Source organism: Impatiens glandulifera, chromosome 1, assembly GCF_907164915.1.
Source record: "Impatiens glandulifera chromosome 1, dImpGla2.1, whole genome shotgun sequence".
NCBI lineage: Eukaryota > Viridiplantae > Streptophyta > Magnoliopsida > Ericales > Balsaminaceae > Impatiens > Impatiens glandulifera.
Genome location: NC_061862.1, coordinates 144,244,816 through 144,268,587, shown reverse-complemented (window position 1 = coordinate 144,268,587; position 23,772 = coordinate 144,244,816). Strand labels below are relative to the sequence as shown.

The 23,772-nt window shown below is 31.1% G+C and overlaps 2 protein-coding genes across 2 annotated transcripts; one reads left to right on the top strand and one right to left on the bottom strand.

Moving 5' to 3' along the window:
• The first annotated feature begins 3,055 nt into the window (after positions 1-3,055).
• Positions 3,056-9,749, top strand: LOC124945712 (AP-4 complex subunit mu-like). The gene is made up of 13 exons (XM_047486196.1): positions 3,056-3,208; positions 4,310-4,404; positions 4,771-4,974; positions 5,216-5,332; positions 5,433-5,561; positions 6,506-6,632; positions 6,964-7,067; positions 7,155-7,259; positions 7,815-7,909; positions 8,990-9,077; positions 9,142-9,202; positions 9,279-9,352; positions 9,453-9,749. Exons 1-13 carry the CDS (start codon positions 3,151-3,153, stop codon positions 9,552-9,554), a joined length of 1,359 nt encoding a protein of 452 aa, XP_047342152.1. The 5' UTR covers positions 3,056-3,150; the 3' UTR covers positions 9,555-9,749.
• Positions 9,750-11,080: 1,331 nt separating this feature from the next.
• Positions 11,081-19,492, bottom strand: LOC124920007 (ubiquitin carboxyl-terminal hydrolase 19-like). Its single transcript, XM_047460393.1, has 11 exons — positions 18,780-19,492; positions 15,601-16,936; positions 15,421-15,509; positions 14,542-14,627; positions 14,275-14,437; positions 14,081-14,204; positions 13,787-13,944; positions 12,851-12,935; positions 12,547-12,759; positions 11,962-12,023; positions 11,081-11,779 (listed from the first exon to the last, which is right to left on the bottom strand). The coding sequence occupies exons 1-11, from the start codon at positions 19,076-19,078 to the stop codon at positions 11,272-11,274; spliced, it is 3,123 nt and encodes a 1,040-aa protein (XP_047316349.1). The 5' UTR covers positions 19,079-19,492; the 3' UTR covers positions 11,081-11,271.
• Positions 19,493-23,772: the final 4,280 nt, after the last annotated feature.

The following is a 23,772-nucleotide window of genomic DNA, read 5'->3' as shown; positions in this document are numbered from 1 at the left end:
GTTGTGGGATGTAACTTGTGTTTGTCTTGGAATTTATTAAGATCTTGAGATTTTTGTTAAAATAAATTATCAAATAAATAAAACATATATTATATCATCTGAGTAAGTTACCAAAAAATAGAGACATATTAAGTTTAATTTATGTTAAATAATGATTATATTAAAAAAAGTTCATCTATGCCTTTTGTAGCGAGTATGAAGACAAAAGAAAGATCAATCATAAATCCAAAAGAAAAAAGATGCATCCAAATTCTTCTAGTGTGTTCTACTTATGTCATATTGTTTCAATCATATTTTTCTTTTAAACATCTTTGACGAGTTTGTTTAATACCTTTTACAATATCCCAGTGTAGGAACAAAAAAAAAGGTGTCTGTCCTGTTTTACTAAGTAGTTTACTATCACAAAGACCCAGCTATCGTCAAGCTAGTTTCCATCATAGATTAAAATCCAGATTGATCTGATTCCAAAGGAGAAGTGAGTCAACACATAATGCAACAATTGTAGAATGACTGAACTTATGGAGTATTAGATGAATTGTGAACCTTTATGGAGCTAGTTCAACTGACAAGATTTCTCTAAGCAATGTACGTAGAAGAGACATAAATCCAATATACACACATATATATATGATTTTCAGTGATCAACTAAGATATTATTATCACCAAATGATAAGAAAGAAATAACAAATTTTAAGTATAAATGCACTCAATTCTCACGAGCAAAAACTTTTATCTTTCACGAGGATTTACTAGCTGCGAGAAAACAGCACTTGTCGCCACATCTTCCTCCCCATAACTCGCATCCTCCACCCTATTTGCGCTGTTGTTATCAAACGCCTCCATAGGTGGAGGATTCAATGCAATTCCTTGAATATGGTTCGTGTTGTTGTCTTCCGGTTCCGTCAGAGCCGATGAAGATCCTCAAGCTAGAGGCGTACTCCAAATTCCACAAAACATCTCCAATTGACGGCCTGTCAACCCCATGCTCCTCTAGACATTTCTCCCTTGTATCACTATACTTCTTTAGGGAAGCAGGGTTCACTTTCCTTGAAAAAACAAAGAAAAAAAATGATACTTTATCTTACAAAACACAAAGGACAATAACATTTTACTTCATTTTTTGCTCAACAACAAGAACTCAACATATGCAAATGTAATTTTCGGAGGCGACAGATGCGCAATTTTCGCAGGCGACAGATGCATATTCGCAGGCGACAGATGCATATTCGCAGACGACAGATGCATATTCGTCTGCGACATATGCATTTTCGCCTGCGACGCCTACGACAAATGCATATTAAACCCTAAACTCTAAACCAATCTTTCGTTTCAGCATTATTGCAAGGAAAACGATGGAAAAACGGGCATAACTCACCTGAAATGATGAAGGCGTTCCGGCGTTGCCTCGGGGAGTTGATCGATCGGCTTCCTTCGTTTCGTTGTTTCGCTTGAATCGTCGGAAGAGAAACTAAAATGGGAGAAACTGAAATGAGAGAAAGGAAACCAAAGGATCGGTCTAGGAGAAACTGAAAGAGAATGAAGAGAGAGAGAGGAAAAGAAACATAAATAACCCAAATTTTTAATTAAGGGTAGAATTGTCTTTTACCCATGGCAAAAGGTTAATTTTATAAAATTTATCATGCCTATGCTAAATTTGGAAATAAGCCTATTATTAGGATTATTTCGTCAAATTTCTCAAATAATTAACCAAACAATTAACTAAATTTACTATTGGTATTATTATTCTATATCTAAAGTTTAATACTATCTAACAAACAATTAACTAAATTTACTATTGGTATTATTATTCTATATCTAAAGTTTAATACTATCTAACAAACACGGCTTAAAGTACAGAAGTGAAAAAAATGGTCATTTTGGATAGTCAAAATAATTTGATAAAAAGTCACTTAGAGTTAGTATGAGATAAATTTTTTTTTAGATTTTAATCCAAAATTTAACCATTTCAATCATCTTTTTTTTCAAATAAGTTTATTATATATATATATATATATATATATATATATATATATATATATATATATATATATATATATATATATATATATATATATATAAATCCACTAAAAACCTTCCAATAACCAAAATCAAATAAGCTTGAGTAACCAAATCTGCTCTACGACCAAACTACCCATGCAGTAATATGTCTTTAAGAAATCAAGTCTACAATTTCAAGAAGAAAAAAAACTGAAAAGAAAACTTTTAATTTAGCTTAACTTTAAAAGGAAGATTTGACTTGATTGGTTGGACATTACAATCAACACAACTATACAATGATTAAGGCATTAAGCTAATCAAGGTGTAATTTTAAACTATGATATAAGAATTTCACCATAAAATTTGCTTAAACAGTTTTTTTTCTATTAACCCTTTGATGACTTTTTTAACCTCGGAGGTGTCTCATTTTTATTTTCACCACTCATATTTGAGTAGGTGTTTTGCTAAGTTCGATTCGACATCTTATTTAACCGAATCAGATATTTTATCATAAATTTTTATAATTCGAATAATATTCTCAGCGGTTGATGGATCGTTTGCTGCCCATATCATTCAATTATTTTGGCAATCATTTCTCGAGTCCATCTATCTCTTTAATAGCAACAAATAAGATTAAGTTATCGAATATGAAGTTATTTTGTATTTTTTCAATAAAAAGTCACTTTAAACAGATTTTTCAGTTAGAAACTCTCCTATAGTTATCCTCGGATTGTTTTTATGAATTTCTAATTTTTTATCATATATGTAGATCGTCAATTATTATTTGACATAATCTTTTTCACTATTGGTTACCAACCCTCGACCAATGACAATTTTCACTGCCGCTCAGAATATTTGATAGAGATTTTTTCGATGCTGTTTAATTGATTTGTTCGGGTTTCACTATTTCATCACTCATCGTTAAATTAATTAGGGCTTAAAAAATGTCTAAATGAAAAAAAACCTAATTTCTTTCATCATCTAATAGTTCAATATAAAAGACAAGGGATGAGATTTAGATGATATAGTAAAATCATGGGTATGGAGTTAAGTTTATGAAGAGGTTGAGAGAGAAATTTCCTTTGTATATTATATAGTAGAAGCTACTGAAAGAACTCATCTGAAGAAGGTGGATACTGAGAAATTGCAGAAATGATCTCTCAGTTTTTTGTGTTATCGCAGAGAGGCGATAACATCGTCTTCCGTGATTGTGAGTACTTTCTTCTCTTTAACTTTTTACATGCAAGTAGATCTCATTCATCCGCTAATTTCAACTCTTGATTTGATTTCCGTTGCTCTTGAATCGTGTACTGGAAGCTAGATCGATTCATACGGCTGATTTATCTGAAATTCAATAATGGATTGTTATTTGTTACAATTGGGGTTGCTATATATATGATCAATCATGATTGATTTGAATTGATTAGTGGTTTGGTGAAACATTGGTTAATCTGATATCTGTAATTTTTTTGAAGAGTAGCATAATGGGAACTAACTGAGAAGTTTTAATTTGTAATTTTGGCATTACTGATCTTCTTTTGAATTGATCAGAAAAGTGGAGCAGATTGTTCTATAACATGCATCATTCCACTTCGATTTAGAATGAGACTCTTCATGGGTTCTAAAACTACCATTAATTACCTATTTTGATTTCAATGCAACCATTTATGAACTGTTTGCTTGTATATTTCTAAATCAGGTGCATGAATTTTGTCAAAAAGGAATCTTAATATGCATTTATACTTTGATGGACAAATTAAGTATCTATTCCTTGTTTATTTCGAAAAGAGATAAATCAGTTTTTGGCTTTTTTGTTAGATCTGTCGTGGATGCTAATAGATTCCCAAGTTTATCTTAGAGTTGAGCATGTTGGGGAAATAGGCATTCATAGTTGATGCTCATGTGTTAGGAATTGCTATGTTGTTACAAGTGATGGAGCCTTTGCATGCACCAAATCTAGCTAACAAAACGGAAAAAAAATAATATCATATCTGTTTACATGTGTTGTCATTGCCGGTTCTTTAAAAGCTGGCTCACACATCCTGGTTACAAAAAATATATATTTCGGTTCTTTAAATAGTATATGCACGCTTTAATCCATCTATATGGCATACAGTTTGTTTTTCTCTTTAGATGCCTTTTTTAATAAGCTCTTTAGATGCTTATGCGTCTTAATCTCTTGATATAATGTACCATGAACTTCATATGTTTTATTGTTTGAGCGTGACTTGGTTTGGTCCATGAAAGTGTGGTAGCGATTATGTACCTTGGAAAGTTAAGACTCTTTGTTAACTAATTTCTGTTGATACAGATCGTGGTGATATACCTAAAGGGAGTGCAGAAATATTCTTCCGTAAAGTTAAGTTTTGGAATGCAGATGGCGAAGAGGAGGCGCCCCCTGTCTTTGTAGGTAACGTTTTCCTTTCTAAATTTTGAGGTAGCATAGAAGTTTTGATTTTCTCCCCAAAACACATTATGAATTATAGCTCATGGGTAATTTCTAATTTACTTTCTTGGGAGATCTAACTATTTCTTCTGGTTGATAAAATAATTGGACAAATTTCAAATTATGTTTGTAGTCCACTGGATTGAAATATCTTCACCTTATCTATTGATAATTAATTTAAAAGAGACTTCTACATTCTCTTTATCTCTAAGTTCTTCTCCCCATCAACTTCGTTTGCATTTTCAGTGTCAAGTATATTATTGCAATTTGGTGAATTTGAGATGAGTATATTAATGTTTCTCCTGGATTTGTTCCTCTACAAATAGAATGTTGATGGAGTGAACTACTTCCATGTGAAAGTTGCGGGGCTGTTGTTCGTTGCAACCACAAGAGCCAATATCCCACCTTCTCTTGTTTTCGAACTATTACAAAGGATTGCCCGTGTTACCAAAGACTACCTTGGAATTCTAAATGAAGATTCACTGCGGAAGAATTTTATACTTGTTTATGAGTTGCTTGATGAAGTTATAGTAAGTGTCTCTCCTGGCTTTTGTTATTCTAGGCATAATGGAATATCACGTAGTTAACTAATTTCCTTAAGCTACTTCTGGTTTTTCTGTTTCAGCAACCAATAGAGAAATAACTTTAAAAAATAACTTCTTGTTTTCCCATCTTTTGGGAAGAAAATATTCTTCATGTATAGAAAGACTTAAGACATTGTTTAACTTCATAATAAGTAAAGTTTACACATGGCTTTATATTTGGTACCAGGACTTTGGTTATGTACAAACAACATCAACAGAGGTATTGAAGTCCTTTGTGTTTAACGAACCCCTTCTCATTGATGCTGCACGATTACCTAATCTGGGCCCTGCTTCCATCTTTATGGTATTGTGTTATATAATGTGTTTAATTTCCAAATATGGCATACTATCTGTGTTCATCTTCTATTATTGTTCTAATGAACTTACCAAATGAATATTGGCAGCAAGGGAACAAAAGAATGCCAGGTACAGCTATCACCAAATCAGTTGTAGCTAATGAACCTGGTGGCAAGAAGAGGGAGGAGATATTTGTGGATATAATTGAGAAAATAAGTCTGACATTCAGCTCAAGCGTAAGTATTATCTGTTAACAGAAAGAAAGCTATTATGCTATTTTCTATTATTATTCCTCAATTATGCCAATCACTTCCATTGCAAACTGAAAATGGCACATTGGGTTAGTGTGATATTTTTTTTCATGTTTAATTCTTTTATTTTTTTGCTTTTGTTAAGATAGAGTACAATAGCAAGGCAAGGAAAACTCTACAAGGGTCTTATTTTGGTGCCGACATGTCATCATTTTATATTTGTTTTTTCTTGCATGTAATAATTGTCTGTCTCCGACTTGTTATTTTCTTTTAGAATCTTTGATGAGCTTTCTTCTCTTTCTCACTTCCTCCCACAACAAGCTGTCTGATTCATCATTTTCCAAATGGATGAAAACATGTATGACTAGGCTCAGAACCACAGCATGATAAAAGGTGCCAATGTGCTAGGTTTTCTAATTGTTACTATGTTCGAATTCCCGGGTTTTGAGAAATTTCTGCTTTTGTTAATATGATTTATGCTTCAGATAAATTGAAACCAATAAAGAGAAAAAATGAGTATCATCTAGGTCTTCCTTCATTGGTTCACAAATTTAGCTCACATTTTTGTAGTATAGAATTTTGGGATAGTAAGTAAGTGATACCATTGTTTTCTAGAAACAATAGATCTTTATCAAAGAATGATTTGGATGCAATCTGTCATGTCAAGGTGATGGCCTTGAATCAAGCTGTAGATTTGATTCCTATTGTTGTTCGGACAAGACTAGGTTGAAACAAGAGATCAAATATAAGATAGAAAAACATATATGGTTTACCTATATTTGCAGCTACCCTTGCATGAATATGTCCATGACATATAAATCTAAAGAAAATTTATGTTTATTTTCATATATGGATTTGCAAATCCTGCTTTTGTGGATTTTAATATTCTGCTTGGTCTCTGACTTGTTCAAATGATATTGGCATGATAGGGATATATATTGACTTCGGAGATTGATGGCACTATTCAAATGAAGAGTTATCTTACTGGCAATCCAGAGATTCGTCTAGCGCTTAATGAGGACCTGAGCATTGGAACAGGGTCGAGATCAATATATGGTATCAATATTCGAGGGCTTTCTAATATTCTTAACCATAACCCCACTTTGCATTATGTATCACGCATATGGCTCCATCATTGCTTTTATGACACATGACATCATTATGTCTATTCAGTTAGTTTTCTTTTGTCAGTTCGTCAGTTTTTATGCACTTATGGGGTTCAACTAACTCTCTACATATTCACGTTTTCATGAAAAAATAAGGATTTTATAATCAACAGCATTTCTCAGTTTGAATTGCATGTAAAAACTGAAAGTTTGGAATGTTTATTTGTTCATATTTAATTAATACATATGACCAAGATTTTGAGTTATTTCTTCCTCAACAGATTACAGTGGGTCTTCTGGATCAGGAGCAGTTATTTTAGATGATTGTAATTTCCATGAATCTGTACATCTTGATAATTTTGAAGTGGATAGAACTCTCTCTCTGGTGAGGGGACTACAATATGAAATTTGTACTCTCTCTCTGGTTGTTTCAATCAATCTGATTCTTAATCTTGCTTATTATGATTGTTAGGTGCCTCCTGATGGTGAGTTCCCTGTCATGAACTACCGAATGACACAGGAATTTAAGCCACCTTTTCGCATTAATGCTTTAATTGAAGAAGCTGGACAACTGAAGGTAGATCTTAACTTTGTCCTTTATTTTGTAGTCTGTTTGTAAAATTTTGTTATTCTGAACTTCTGTCTTTGGTCATTATTTTCGGTGTTCTTTCTGAATAGATCTTACATTGTTTCTGCTCATTGGATGGATTTCTTATGTTAAATTAGCGGAATAATCACCTTATCAAATGTGTTGCCCCTACAACAAATCCATAGATTGTATTAATAACATAAGATATCATTGCAAATACTTTGTCAATATAATTCTTATACCTCTTTACTCTCTATAAAGAAACTGGAGCTCTGAGGGCAAATAATTATGTTTGATAAACCATTATCCATCATCAATCACTTCATCATTCAAATCATCAACTAAAATACCAAAAACACCCTTATTTTATTTTTATAACATTTGAAAATTCTAAATACTAATGTTATTTTAGTCATTTTACCCAAATAAACCACTTTTTGCATCAAATAAGGTTTTTTTGAATAAAACTGGTTTATTTGCAAAAGAAAAACCAGATCAAACAAGCTCTCTGTTCTTATAGTGTTGTTTGCCCTTTCTTAAAAGGCTGAAGTGATTCTGAAAGTACGTGCTGAATTTTCTTCGAGCATTACTGCAAACACAATTCAAGTACAAATGCCACTGCCAAAGTATACTTCCAGGTATTGTTCATACTGATCTCTTCTCAATCATATTTTACTAGGCCCTAATTTCTCAGAAATGTAAGATATCAGAATGACAATTTTCTAATGAAATATAGTTTATGGGAGTGTTGAATACTGAATTTTAAGTGTCGAACTAGTTGAAGTGTGTGAAAAAATAAATTCTGAGTTTAAGTCTGTCATATGTAAGATGGTTTGATAAGATGTGAAACTGATGTCGGAAAAGTACTTTCAGACTATTTAACCCTTACAGAGACGTAATTTGATTATTTGTCAATGATTAAAGTTGTCTTTTGTACGCGCTTACTATATTGTTGTGTTAAGTTTCATAGCTTATCGAATTAATCCAATTTTTTTAGCTTAGTTTAGATGAATCTAAATAATTAAGGAATTTTAAATAAGAACTCAAATTATCAAATAAACTGTGTTATCAAACACTGCCTATCTGCCCAAAAGATCCTGAACATAGATTCTTGGCGAAGTTGCATAGAAAAAGAACTTCAATGAAATAAAGCTGTAAACGTATCTCACTTTTGATTGAATTATCTAGGGAATAAATACAGATAGTTTTCTTCCATGGATTGTGTTTAACTGTTGCTAGACTGTCTATATTGACATGCAAGAAATTTTCATGGCTTAGAGAAACCGCAATCACAAATAAGGAGAATCAATAAATACTCAGACATGAAAACCTTAACTGAATTTCCAAACTTGGCCACTTTTGCATGTTTGATTGTAGTGTTGTGCTAATTAGGGTTTGATCAGAAGCTCACACATCACTTTTCACCACGTTGTCTTCATTTCTGATTCATTGATCAACATTGAATTCATCAAAATTAGAAATTCATAAATTCCAACCGGGGCTCATTTTGTTCAACCAGCTCATCTTCTCTGTAAATGACCCAGTCATGCGTTCCTTTTATCTGTTTCATCTCCGTTTAGCAAAAAAGATCAAAATAGTTCCGAATTTTAGTGCTAGAAGGAATTTGGGTTAATTTGGAAAAGTTTATTTATTTTTCCCTATCTAGTCGTCCTATTATGCAATTAGCTGATCTCTTTTCATCCTGCAATATTTTTTAGGGTTCATTTTGAATTGGAACCTGGTGCAGTTGGACAAACAACAGACTTTAAAGAGTCCAATAAAAGACTAGAATGGAGTCTGAATAAAGTAAGAATTTTCTTACCATTATGAAACATAGCTCAATATATAACGCTGCATAATATTGCGACAGGTTGTCGGTGGGTCTGAAAACACACTTCGGGCAAAGCTGACATTTTCCCAGGAATCGCATGGTATGATCATTTACAACATCCTTCATTATTGCAAAATCAATCTTCATTAGGTTTGATTTATTTGTTTTTTTGGTAGGAAATCTTACCAAGGAAGCTGGTCCGGTTAATATGACATTTACCATACCAATGTATAATGCCTCGAGACTTCAGGCAAGTGAATCTTGACTGCATATTTGTTCGACGTGGCTATTTTAGTGTTTTTTTCTTCTTCTTCTAAAAGTGGTTGGGTATTTGATTTTATATACAACAGGTGAAGTATTTGCAGATAGCTAATAAATCGAAGGCGGCGTATAATCCTTACAGATGGGTGAGATATGTCACTCAGTCTAACTCATATGTCGCCCGATTATAAGGTACTTGCTATTTTACAACTTTGCGTTTTTTAATTTTATTTTTAAATAACGCCGAAATGTTGAGTTTTGTTTTCTTTATTATATGTATACTTGCCCTTGAGCCCAAACTCAGTTTTTTTTTTCTCTGTAATAAGAAATTGAAATTGAAGGAACCATTGTTGTAACTTGTAACTTTATTCAACTTGTTTGATTTTTATCTTGAATGATGCAATATTTGTATTTATAGTAATTTTAGTGAATACTTTGTTTAAAAAAATAAATATATATCAGGTTTTTAAATTAATTAAAACTCTTACATATTTAATTATACACAAATTCTTATTTTAAATTTTATAAATATATAAATTTATTAGTCTTAAAATTAAGATTTAAAAATTAAGCATACCATCAAGATCTTAAACCTTAAACCTCGATACATGACAAAAACCTATTATCCAATTAAAATATGAATTTATATTTATTATTTTTTAAATATATTAAATATTAAAATTATAAAAAAAAAATATTATTTATTTGTATGGTATAATTATGTTGTAAAAGTTAAAAAATATGAAGTTGTTATAACATATTTGAATTTAACAAAATTAAAAAATAAAAAATTGTTGAACTTGAAATGAGAAAATATTTTATTAGTAAAAAAGTGAAAATTAAGAATTATAAGAAAGATAAATTAAAATATGTTAGAGTGGAACGTAAGTATAGATAACATTAATAATATATTTATTATAAATTTGTAATGACGTGTAATTTGAAAAGTCTTAATCTTTAATATTAATATTTTGAGGATTCGAGTTTGAATTTTGCACGCTTCTTATTTTCGAATGGGTAATCATTTTCACTCTCTATCTTCGACCCCGAATTCGATTTAAAATACCCGAATTCGATTATCGGGTACCCACGAATATCGAGTACTCATTATCCTCCTTAGTTTTATTACCATAAATGAGTTTTATTACTATAAATGAGTTGTAATTGAGCTAATTAGATTTTTTTAGATTTGACATATTGTAAATTAACTTTAGCAATTATAAGTATAAAAAATCCCCGCAAAAATAACAACCATTTTTATTAAATAAAGACGTAAATAAAATTTATAAATAATAGTAATAAATTTACAACATATAAACCGACAAATCGAATGAGATCATTATAGGCTATAGACGAATCAGTTTGAATGCTCAACCTTAAATTTCTCATTCAATAGAAGACCATAAATAGGTTATTTTGTATAACACAATCTTTTTCTTTGTATCCATCTCACATTAATTACCCAACCTAGCCTTCAATACCTCTTTTCTTGTATCTCCATGCAAAACTACTCAATAAGGCTGTTAATGTTATCAAGCAGCATGTATCAAGATTCTGACCTAATCTATTAGAATTTTGAGGAATTCCTGTCCAATTAAGTAAGGGCCATAGATTTTATTGTTTTTCTATCGCTAAGAAGTAACAATTAAGTGTATTAAACATTGCGGTAACAAAAGGTAAATTAAGCCATAAAAATAATAAAAGAATGGCAGCATTGGCTAAATTAACATCCCCTTCCACTATACATATCATATCTACCAATAATAACAATATTGTCATTACATATAAAAGAGTTTAACAAAATGATGGCCATATTCGCCATAACGAAACACTGCCCATCTAAATACTCTTCTTATTACTACTATTACTACCCGGGCCTCTAAAAGAAGAAAAAGGGAACTAGATGCCCTAATCTTTTCTCGATCGTCTCAACAATACACCCTCATTAGCCCGCCCTAATCTGTCAATTTCAGTCACCCTACAACAACTACTGCCATTACCTAATTTTCTACTCGTTTTATCAGTATACAAAATCGGATCAGCATCTTGAGAAGAATACCTTAAGCCGTGGTGGTACAATGGAGATGGCGAGGATGAAGAAGATGACGAGTCTGAATCTGAAGAATGCTTCCACAGGCTATTCCAATGGCAACCCACATCACTTAAAAACTGTTCAAATATGTCGTCAGAGCTTGTTGTAGAGTCCACGTTGCTGCTCTCGGTACTGCAAGAGCGTTCCTCGGAGAACATAGATAGAGAATTCTCGCTAGAAGAATCGTCGTCTTGAATTGAATGGATTTGTTGAGAACAAGTACAATTTGGATGATAATTGCTGCCAGATCGTCTGCCATCTGTTATCTCATTTGATGTTCTCATAGTCGGATTCCTTATCAACCTAGGGGAACGAGGTGAGCACCTATAAAAACAATTTGCCAACAAAAAATAAAGATTCAGGACTCTCAGCCGTTGAAATAATCCACTTTTTGGATTATTTTGAGTTAAATGATAAATGAGTTAATATTTAAAATGTTATAAAAAGTAAAGTAAGAATAATTCGGTATATGGGTCGATGTGGATAAATCCAAATAAATTACAAACCTTGAATAGAGAAGCATATATGCCCCCTTTGTTAAGACGCTTTCACGATCCACAGCTTTAACCTAAAACCAAAAGTTCAAATATTAAATACAAGTAATTAGAATACATAAGTGTGTCTAAATGTTTTGATAAAACTGAAAATTAAGTGTTGTATGCTATATACTCAATTTTAAGTGTCTGATTAGGCATACACATCTTGCGTTCTTTTGAATAAAAAAGTGTGATTGTCTGATTAGTTAAATGTTAAAAAACTAAAGCAAATGAAAAACTAAAGCAAATGAAAACTAATGTCAGAAAGAACTTAAAAAAACTATTTTAACCATACTGTAAAATAGTTTGATCAATTTACGCAGGTTAAAAGTTTTCTTGTGTACGTTTTTACTATTTTACAAAATTAAGTCATTTATAACTTACCCAAATGAGTCAAGTTTTCTAGCCTATTTTATAATCTTAATTTGAGCTGAATCTAAATAATGAAGTATTTGTCATAACAACTTAATACAAAAAAAAAACACTTAATTATTTAGATTAAGAGATAAGTTGTTTATCAGAGTAGTGATTGGGAGCAAGGCCGAGCATACATACAGTGCTATCATCAATCTTGAACCACTTGTTCTGAACATTTTTAATGTAGCAGACGTAATGACCAGAAAGCGTTGTGTTCATAATGTCCAAATGCACCACGACTCCATATAACATGTAAACGGGCGACTTATCACTTGTCCTGCTCATGCATGGAGCAAGGTTTAGGGTTTCCGGGAACTTGATTGACTTGTTCAGCTTCCCAAATTTACCAGACTACAAAAATATAAGGCAACTTCTTTTATTATTACAAGAGTCTTGTCAAAGAAAGTAGGTTAAACGTAAAACTATGCAAAGCTTATTTCACCTGAAAACGCTTTAATGCTATTGTTAGGATGTTAGGAGCCTCGTACACTGTTAACTTTTTCCTGGCTTTCTCGTACGATTTACAACTGATAATCAACACCCAAAAAAGGTAAATCAATATCAGTCATTAGGTGAAGGAAACTCAACATAACCAACAACAAACTCGGTACAACTTAAAGAAAAATTGCCCTAGATCTAAATGCTAGAATAGAAGCTTAGTTATCTTACAGAATTAGAACAATAATGGAAAGTTATGCACTCATACAAAATTCAGAAATGTTTCTCTGCCAACCATCTTAAACAAGGGAAATATGGTAAAATGTTAAACCATAAGGACCAATAAAAGAAGATATAAATATCGGTTACTGTGCTTCCAAACAATGATGATTAAAAGGGAATATATTAAAACTCATAGATCATCATCATATATGAAGAAATATATAAAATACTTTCCTATAAGATGGATTTCCTTCTCCCAGTTACAGATGATTATGTTTAACATGGAAGAATATTACTCCCTCAGTTCCGTTTTATGAAATCCTCAAGGTTCTGGGATGAGTTCTTAAGGAAGACTGTATGAAATTATTTTGGACCAAAATACACTTTAAAAAAAGGGAGTTAACGAGAGAATATATTTTTTTAATGGAAATGTGAAATGCAGACAAGAATAATCTGAAAATGGTGATGTTAAATAGGAAATGAATTCACCAAATACATTGAATAATTTGGGACTCTTTGACGTCAAAGACAACAAAAAATGTATCTCTCGAAAACAACTTTTTTTCTCGAGAAAAAATTTTCTATTTTTAAATTTTTTTTTTCTCATAAACAACTTGACTTGTGCATATTAACTAAATAAAGAAATAACAGTTGCATAACAAATAAACAAAGCCATATTATTTAACAGCCTAACAAGAAAGGACAATCAATCACCAACCTGCTGCAGTGATACTTATTTTCACCATCCAGAATCTCGGTAGCTGTAAAGCGTCTAAGAGCCTCTTCCAGAGTTCCAATATCACCTTCTATCTCAACAGTAAGATCCATCATCCTCTCATGCCTCTCAGATTTACCTCCACATTTCATGCATTTGATCTACAGAATCACAACCGTACTAACATTAATATTATATGCCTCATTCACACTGCATAAAAACCTGCTTGTGAACTGCCCCATCCAGTTCAGTCCCCTTTCAGGCTCACTAATTTTATTTTACAGAAAAGTTTAGTACCTTTGACCGTAGGTAACCCCCAAATGTAAGGCCTATGAGTGATGTTTCCTCCAAGAATCCTGATGTATTATTATTTACCCCACCTTCCTTGAGGCAGATAGACTGCATTTTATCAATAGTGTACCTGGATGTTTCAATCATCAGAAGACTTGTGAACAAGGACAATAATCAAATCAATGTCAAGGAATGCTAACCTTAGAAACTCGTGAGCATCTTCTTGTTTACCATGACCTAGATGACTTCCGATATTTTTAATTTGGGATAATATTCCAATAGGAGATAGAGGAGAAGTGCCCCCCTTTGCCTTCATAATGAGTCTTTCAAACTCACAAGTGAAGCACCACTCTTTGTTTAGACCTTTGATAGAAGAAAAAAATTTCCCAAAAGGTATAAATAATAAAACAAAATATTTTTTTAAGTTCTGTAAATCCAGTACAAGGAAGATTGATCAAAAGACATACATGCTTTAGAATGACTCCCTTGGAGAAAATAAGCAGTCAGGGGCGGTGTAAAAGCTAGGCACTGTAGCACAACATTAGCATAACAACTGCAAAACCATAAGAAATAAAGTACATTTAAACGAGCTGAACAAAGAAGCCCAAAGTGTGTAAAAGTTATATACTGAAAAAGGAAAAGGAAAAACATTTAATTCATTTCTTTAAAAAAAATACATTAACTCCTACCCTCTATTTTCCCTGAGATACTTATTTCAAAATTAAGGTCTCTCAAAATATATTTTTATATTTATTTTCATTCCTTTATTTGAAATGGAGTGTATGCATTGACGGTAGAAAATTTTGAGAGGTTGAGTGAAATTCAAGTCACATTCTTATATCACGCTAAATTTACCTAGTAAGTACATAATAATATATTAACGTAAATAAATAGGAAAACACACCATAATGGAGTGAGGCGCTAACCTCTTCTAGAGGACAAGTGAAACAAAATTATAATGACTGTAGCTAAATAAAACTACATACAAATCCTGAGTGTAAAAACAAAACTATATACCCGATCCTGACTGTAGAAGAACAGAACTATTTATCACTTATTGTAATGCAAGTAAACAAAAGAAAATGCAAACTGACTAGTCTGAAGGACCAAAATTTTCAAGAGAAACAGTATTTCTTTCTACTCAGTTATGGACATGAGGAGAAGAAGGAAAGCAATTGTTGGAAACTCAAATTTCTGGCAAAAAAGGACAATGAGAAACAAATAAACATTTATTGTAATCTAAAGTTACTTGATAAAGCAAACACATAGAGTTCCAGACTAATAAGATGGGCTAATGAATTCAGTATTTAAATCCATCTCCAGTAACAAAGACTGATTGAAATCACCTGTTCCCACAATTGATTAGGCCACATGGCTGTAGGTCAAACTTCTTCCAGTTATAAAGCTTCACAAATTGATCGTATGGAAATAAAGCCTGCAAAAGAATTATAGTGTCAAGAGATGTCAACACATGCAATATAAATAATTATCAAGCATAGGTAGCACAAAAAGATTCCAGCTCCAACCTTGTTGTCATGTCGACCAGCAATCTCATTCCGAATACCTGACAAATAGTGTTTTGATGATTTAGATGCCTGCTCAACAACTTTCAAAACGGATGCTCTCAAGCCATTTTTAACATTAGGTGAATGATCTTTGAAATGAGATGAATTAGCTGCAACAGAAGTCGAAGTATCCAATTTCATAGGCTTTGCACCCTGAACTGAATTTATTTTATTGCTGGATGAAAGAGGAGCATCTCTAACAAATATATTTTCACTTCCACCAGATTTGGACACCAATGGATTTAGTAATTGATTTTCCCCTTTGGTGAATAACTGTTCTCTACCCGACTTGGAAGCACATTGATGATTAGTAGAAGACTTTCTCTGTTCAACTTCTGGCAAAATAGTCTTATCCATACTTTTGTTTGTCACCACAATTCTTGGAGTAGAAGCATTAGAAATGTCTTTGCGGGTAGTAGAGGCCACAATTCTTGGAGTAGAGGCATTAGAAATGTCTTTGCGGGTAGTAGAGGCCACATTCCTTTGCAAGTTAAAGGGAGAATTTTGAGGGGATCTCTTGTCATCAATGAAACGATTTTCATCTCTACTTGATCTAATTTGAGAAGAATTTTCATGAGCATCAATACCACAATTTCCATCTCGAAGTGATGTGACTTGGGCAGAATCTTCATGAGCATGTACATCATCAATGCCAGAATTGACATCTGCACTTGATTTGTTTTGAGCAGAATCTTCATGAGCATCAAGTCTGGCTCGACTGGTCTTGCTGGTTCCTTCCCAGAAATCCGCTGAAGATATTGGAGGGTCATGGAGTGGAGACTTACTGAAGTCACTTACAAATGAACTCACAGATTTGGATGATGTATTCTGGCTGGTCTGGTTAATGATTTTGGAATTGTGTTGGTTTTCCTTCAAAGGACTATTGAGATGATTTACAGCGTCACTAACAGAAGTCCTCTCTGATAATGATAGCTTAATCTTCTCAACATCGGCAACACAATTCCTCTTAGCCTTGTCAGAATTATCAATTTTGGAGTCATGTTTAGAATTGGTTCCTTCCTCAGGAGTAATACACTCATCCTCAGATTCACTGCTTAGAGAGGAGCACTCTGAAGATAAATCCAAATGAGAGGATGGGTCTTCAGGATAGTGTAAATCAGAATTTGCATGCTGAGTACTTTTTGTTTCACAATTGTTTCCGCCACTTTCATATTCTAGGTGCTTTGATGTTTTCTCAACAGCATCAAATGCTTCATCAGTGTCATCATGAATGGTAAATGGGTGACATTCCTCTTTGTGGCCTTGTCTCCAGTGAATGATTTGGCACTTGCTGGAGCTAGAAAATTTGATACACCAATATGGAAATATAAAATGTCATTACATGAATCAAGCGGAATGTAAAATTTAGAGAATCCATCAAACATATCAAAGTCGAACAAAGAATGCAATCAGCTATAGCATATTCATTTCAAAGGAAGGAGTTTTGGGGCAGTCAGGAAGGTTTTCTTCGACAAACTTCGGCGTCAATCAAGAAAAAGGAGATGTGCATCGGATGGGACAACTTCGAGCTTATCGGAATCTAACATTCTTGTATTTCATTTATTTAATTTCTTTGGCTTTCTTCACCCCTTATGTATTCTGCAAGCTGTTTAGGAATGTTTTTTGCATTCCACTCTTGTTTTTTAATGAAAAGTTGACCTTTTATATATAAATAAAATCTATAGCATGTTCATGATGTGAAAATATTATCTTCATTTGGTTTGTGTTTGACTTTTACCTTGGAGGATAGCTTTTTGATATTTAATGTTGAGTGGTGGTTGTGTCTTTTGAGCTAGATACTTAAATACCCTTTTCCTCTATATGTGACTTTTCTAAAATTGTCTTCACAACGATCCTAAAAACTTTAGATAAGGTTGAATTTTGTACAAATATAATTCACTGCATTAATCATAGTTATCGGTTTCTATCCTTGAGTTATCCTTTGGACGCGTGTCTTTACACTATAAAACCAAGAGAATAAGCTATAAAAGTTATTCCACTACATGAAAATTACAAATAATGAGCAACATATCACAATTTTCCGTCAGCTAATCTTCTAATATGGCAGATAATAAATTTGTATCACACAAAGTACGTCAGGAAAATGGACTTTAAGATAGCTCAAATGTAGTGATAAGTACAAAATTATTCGCAGCTTGAATGCGGATTGTGGAGGAAACAAAAAGGACTAACCTGAGTGTCATAAGTACATCTCTTTCCTTCATATTTTTAAGAACATTAGAATTTAATCTGTTTTGCATTTAATTTTATTTCTGCTTTCGTAAATTGACCGCTCCTCGCATTCACTTTTAAAACCTCTATGAACTACAAAGTTTACCCTTTTCAAAAAAATAAAATAATAGTTATACTTTGCTAAAGTTGAAAGTTCATTAATAATTTCAACAGCACAACTATAGTCAAATAAGGAAGTTTAATCAGGAAACTCTCAACAAATTGTTGATTCATGCATATATATATATACACATATCAGAAACATGTTCCTGCATGAACTAATTTAAGGAATAGTGTGCACAATGTAGATACACATCTTTCATTGATCATGGTTCTTAATACAACCTCCTTTGGCCCTCTAATTCTTTTGCAGCATAAAGTTTTTTATTAAACGGGCATATAAACATCAACTGTAAGTATCCTAAGCATATCTATGTCAATCATTCTCATGTGTATTTTCTGCATCATATATTGGAGACCAACACCCAAATTACATATAGTGAATCCATCATATGTTATTGTTTCTAGCTAAGCTCACAAAGAAATAACACACTACCAAGCACACATTATCAATTCTATCAATTTCGAAATGAACAAACCCCTCCACTAATATCAGCACCAGACAATACCTAATGAGACACTTTCTACCCTTCACTCTACAACAAATGGTTGTCCTAAAGTATCAAGGGAAAATGATTTATTCTCTAAGAAAACTAAAATTTCTCAAGGAATCAGGTTAGAGGAAATTCTAATAAGCAGGATACAAAGAAACTCTAGGCTAGTTAATCCAATAGATGCATGTGGGTGGGGAATTGTGAATGGAAAAAAGCAAGAGAAGAAAGACATGGATACAAAGAAAGCAGACAATGACATTTGAAAAGAGAAAGCAAGATTAATAATTTTCTTACCAGTAACGAACAGCCTTGCATCTGGCACATCGTGTTTTGGTGGGTGAGAAACACACAACGCACTGATAATGCACGGGAAGAGGAATAAACAAGGGAACTGAATTAGTGTAGTAGTCAGCAGTCGCCTCAACTTCAACCCTTGCCGCCTCCTCGGCCGCCAAAATCAAAAGTCTTTTAATTTCTTCTTTTCTAGCGACAGATCGTCGCCATCTTCGGCGTACCAAAAAGAAGAATACAGGACCAATAAAAGAAAAAATCAGGACCAGGTACGAAAACCCTAGATCCCTTCCGACAAGCATTTATCTATCTATCTATCCTTTCTCAAATACAATGCATCCAACACAACAGAATCGAAATCGAAATCTCACTCGCATAGAGCCTCCGGCAGCGTCGACAGCTGAGATTTCGCATGCAGACGATCGAACAACCGATTAAATGAACCGCGACAAACAGCAAGCAGACGGGGAGAATTTCTGAAACAGGGCGGTGGTGGTTGTGGAGAAATGAAGGATCTTCCAGATTGTGGAAATACGTTGAAACAACAACATTTATATGAATCTGAAGATTGAAAAAATCCCATACACATACAGAGAATGAATTGAATCGTCAGTCTGTGTATGGATTTGGAGAGATTGAGAGAAGTCAGATCGAGATTTTAGGGCGAATTTTGAAAAGTAGTGAAATTTGTAGAGAGAGAAAGAGAAAAAGGAAAAATGTCAAAGATGGGAAGGAATACTTGCAGACTAGTTTTAACTTGATCACAAATTTTATTTGAAAAAAATTAAAAAAAAGATTCTTAGCCTATCTGACAACCATTACTATTTTTGTTTCTATCTCTCTTTTCTAGATTTTGGCATATATGTTTGCTTTTATATTATTTTTAAAATATTCAATTTCAGATTTTTTGTAATTAATTCAAAGTAATAAAATAAAATAAAATTTCAAATAATTTCACATCAAACAAAGCTAAGTCATTTATTACTTTGTCAAAGAATGTTTATGTCTTAAATTTTTTTCTAAATGAGAAGTGTTGAGTTTTGATTTTTTTTTTTTAAATCCCATAATTTGGGTTTTTACTATTAGAATTATATAAAATGGGGTTTTGTCATAACGATTTTAAACGTTGCTAACTTATTATTTGTGTGATATTTATAAAAAATTAAATAAAAATACATAACACTAATTTAATTATCGAATTAAAGAATTTGACGGCCAATTTTTTTGAAATTAGTAGTTAAAACTCGATAGTTAGTTATGGATTTTTTATTTCTTTATTTATAAATGTCATACAGATAATAAGATTTGAATTCGTTAAAAACAAAATCACGTTTTGTATAACTTTAACAATAAGTAGTATCAAATGGTGAAGTTTAAAAGAAAATGTATAAAATCTCAATTAGCCTAATAAGGAGTCCGAATTCGAGTGGTGGCTAGTATATCGAGTCTTTTGTGCAGTATTATTGAGATTCATTGGGTGATGTTCAAGTTTTTGAGTAATTGTTGAGAAATTTGGATTGATGTGGCTGATATAATAAGTCTGCATATTTGGGTTACCATCCCAATTAATTTTTTTTGTGGGCTATCTGGTTTGAGAGAAATCGTTGAACTTTCAATTATCATAGTCGTTTGATGTGTATCATTCTTAATACTATTATTATAACGTTTTTTTAGATTCGTACCAGAAAACTGATAGAGTCAATTAGGAAAATTAACTCTTTTCTCGAGTACTTACAAGCTCGATAATATATTGAATAACACATTTTTATGTTATGCTTGATCGATTAGTTTAAATGATAATTATAATTTTTAATATAATTGAATCATTTAAAAAATTGATTAAAATTTAAACTAAATTATATATTTTATTAAAAAAAATTCACTACAATTAAGATCAATATATATATATAACTCTTTTATTTTCTTAAAATAAATAAGCATTTCAAATACTCCTATCTTTTGTTATTCAAATAATATTAACTTTCATTATTATTATTATTAATAAGAAGTACAAGAATAAAAAGAATTTGATGGTTGGAGGAAAAGAATTTGATTAGGGAGACGTGAATTCTTTGCCCACCCAAATATTCCGGTTGGAGTTAACTTTTTAACCGGTCCGGTTGGCCGCCAAACCTACATGAACCGGTTTGGTGGATTTTGTTTTTCACCTAGAGCCTAGTTTGTTTGGTCCATTGGTCCCGGTTTATTTATAAAGGAAGCCCCCAAATTTATTGTTTTGTTTAAATATTCACCTTTACTTACTAGTATGGCTCATTTAATTCTATCCCAGTTTTAGAGGATGATTTATATTTTTATTTAAAGAGAATATTATTTTTATTTACATGCTTTTCTATTTTCCTTATTTTTTTATATATAGAAGAAAATTATCATGTCAATGTTTTTATTCTTAATTTTGTTTGATTAATTGTTTTAACTTTGTTTAAAACATAGTAAATATGAATTATTGGGGTATAAAATCGGATATCCAAATAATACCAAACCCGACTCAATATCTGAATTATTCAATTTTCCGTATATAAAGTCGTCACAGGTAAATTACTCTTAATAGAGTATAATTGAATTTAACTTTATTCAAAAGCGGACCAAATTACTCCAAGAATAAATGTCATCATCTAATCCTGTTTTTATTTAGATAAATTTAAATTTTTTCAGGTAAATTTAACATTGATTAATTTTTTTTTATGATTTAGTATAATAATTTTGAGTTATAACTCTTACTTTATTTTATGTGTTTTAATATAAATAAACTTATTTAAGATAATAAAAATCTCAAATTTAATTATTATTAAGAACGTTTTAAATTAAAATGAAATTACAGTGAAATCAAATCATAATTGTGAGATCTTAGAATGCAAAAAAACGACAAATTCGAAATCTGATACTAGTAAAATTCTTATGATTTATGTATTCAGATTTTGTTTTTTTCTGTTGAAAAATATATTAATAGCTATATACATTATCAAGTAAAGTCAAATTCATATTGCTACAAATAATATTTCAACGTCGCCATTAATGAAACTTAAAAGATGATGATTTTTGTTAGGTTGGTTTTTGAAAGGTACAGTTTGAGTGCTCATTTAAAATTAATATAATTTTTGTAAAATTTTAGCTACATTATTTTATATGTTTATAAGGTTTATGGAATCAATCTTTATTCCTTTAGTCAACTGATCAGGATCTTTTATACATTATTTCAATGTCGTTTTTGACATAAATACATGGTCTAGTTTTATTAGTTTAGTATTTTAACTTTAAATATGTTTGATAATATTTAGTTTATTTGAATTATTAATATCGAATGATACTTAATCATTCAAAGTTATTTGTTAAAATAAATTTGTATGGAATGATATTACAATACTATTTAATAAATATATTAGTGAAATGATAAATTATTATTTATTAAGATAACATTTATTTATAATTATAATAAATTTAGTCTTAATAGATAATAAGAAGCTTAAATTTTAGTTGGAGATGCTTAATGGTTTCATTATATTTTTCACATATATGTATATATATATTTGAAAACTAGATTTAATAATAAATCAATTTAAAATTTGATTAAATGATGCAATGTGAAATGAAAAAGTGATCCGAATAAAATGAAGCTAAAAATAATAAGTAATTCTGCAAGTGGCATGCCCCTTGCTCAATTGAATGTCGGCTCATGTTAGTTACACCAATAATATTAATTATTATATTAATGTTGTTGAATCATGGTGTATATATTGAAAGATGGATTCAAGTATAACAAATAAGTTGTTTGAAATAAAAAAATAATTTTTTTATTTTTAATTTTTTTATAACCAATAAGATAATGTCATGTCATTCTTTTTTATTTATTTATATATACAGTTATAAATTTATTATTAATAAAATATCATTTTATAAATATTGTAGTTTAAAAAACACAAGGATAGTAAAATATGTTCCGTGGACAGATTACAAAGATTTGAGTAATAGATTTGGGTAACCAAATTACAGATTATGGTTAAAGTGTTTTTTTATTTCACTTTGTTACCAATATTGATTTAGTTCGGCTAAAAAATTGATATAGTGCATAAATTAAGTTTACAACAAATAATTAAGTTATTTAAAAAGAAAAAATAATTGAGAATAAAGATTAGTTAGAGGCACTAATGATGAATTTGGTTAGTATGTTATATAAAAAATGAAAGATTAAAATGAAATTATATTTTAATTTAAAACGTTTTAAATGGAAATTAAACTTGTTTATGGTTTAAGAATTACTGAAACTATCCTAATGAATTAATTATTATATTATATTTATTTAGTTTAAACTTAACTAAAATAATAGAGTTTTGATTTATTATTTAAATGACCCATATATATTTAAAATTGATAAAAAAAATATCGTTTAAACATACCAACAAAGTATTACATTAAAAAAAGTCACAAAATAATGAAAATAAGAAAAAAATACAAATATATTACATAATAGGTTATTGAACTCGTAAATTCTTAAGAATAAAAAATAACGTCTCAACCAACTACACCGGTCAAGAACAAATATCAGAAAGCAGTATAATAATATCATTATGAATTATATGCATCGGAGGATCTACAATCATTAAAAGTTCGATGATTTCTCTCCAATTAGATAATTTACCAGAAAATAATCGGGATGATACTCAAATATGTATTCATATACCATATCATCCGACTCAATACAAACTTCATAGTAACTATCTAAAGACTCGGACATCACCTCGTGAATTTCAGTCATACTTGCCATTGACGATGCCTTATAACACATACGACAACAGCTTACCATAATACAATTTTTTTCATAAATCCATAAGAATCTTATCATATTCCCCTATAAAATCAAGAGTCTCACAACCTCACAATCGTCAATCCCTTAGATCTTTTACCCTTCATTAATCCATTTTCAATTTTTAGTCTCACCAAACATTATATTATATGTCACAACTAAGAGTTTTAATCTTAA

What these genes read in the sequence shown, in the direction of transcription:
- LOC124945712 (XM_047486196.1), top strand. Translation starts at nt 3,151, where the DNA reads ATGATCTCTCAGTTTTTTGTGTTATCGCAGAGAGGCGATAACATCGTC. An exon ending in GCCCTGCTTCCATCTTTATG is followed by an intron (nt 5,333 to 5,432) that starts GTATTGTGTTAT and finishes GAATATTGGCAG; the next exon opens with CAAGGGAACAAAAGAATGCC. An exon ending in ATAATGCCTCGAGACTTCAG is followed by an intron (nt 9,353 to 9,452) that starts GCAAGTGAATCT and finishes TATATACAACAG; the next exon opens with GTGAAGTATTTGCAGATAGC.
- LOC124920007 (XM_047460393.1), bottom strand. Translation starts at nt 19,078, where the DNA reads ATGCTTGTCGGAAGGGATCTAGGGTTTTCGTACCTGGTCCTGATTTTT. An exon ending in AGGGAGTCATTCTAAAGCAT is followed by an intron (nt 14,438 to 14,541) that starts GTATGTCTTTTG and finishes CTTCTATCAAAG; the next exon opens with GTCTAAACAAAGAGTGGTGC. An exon ending in GATGCTCACGAGTTTCTAAG is followed by an intron (nt 14,205 to 14,274) that starts GTTAGCATTCCT and finishes TGAAACATCCAG; the next exon opens with GTACACTATTGATAAAATGC.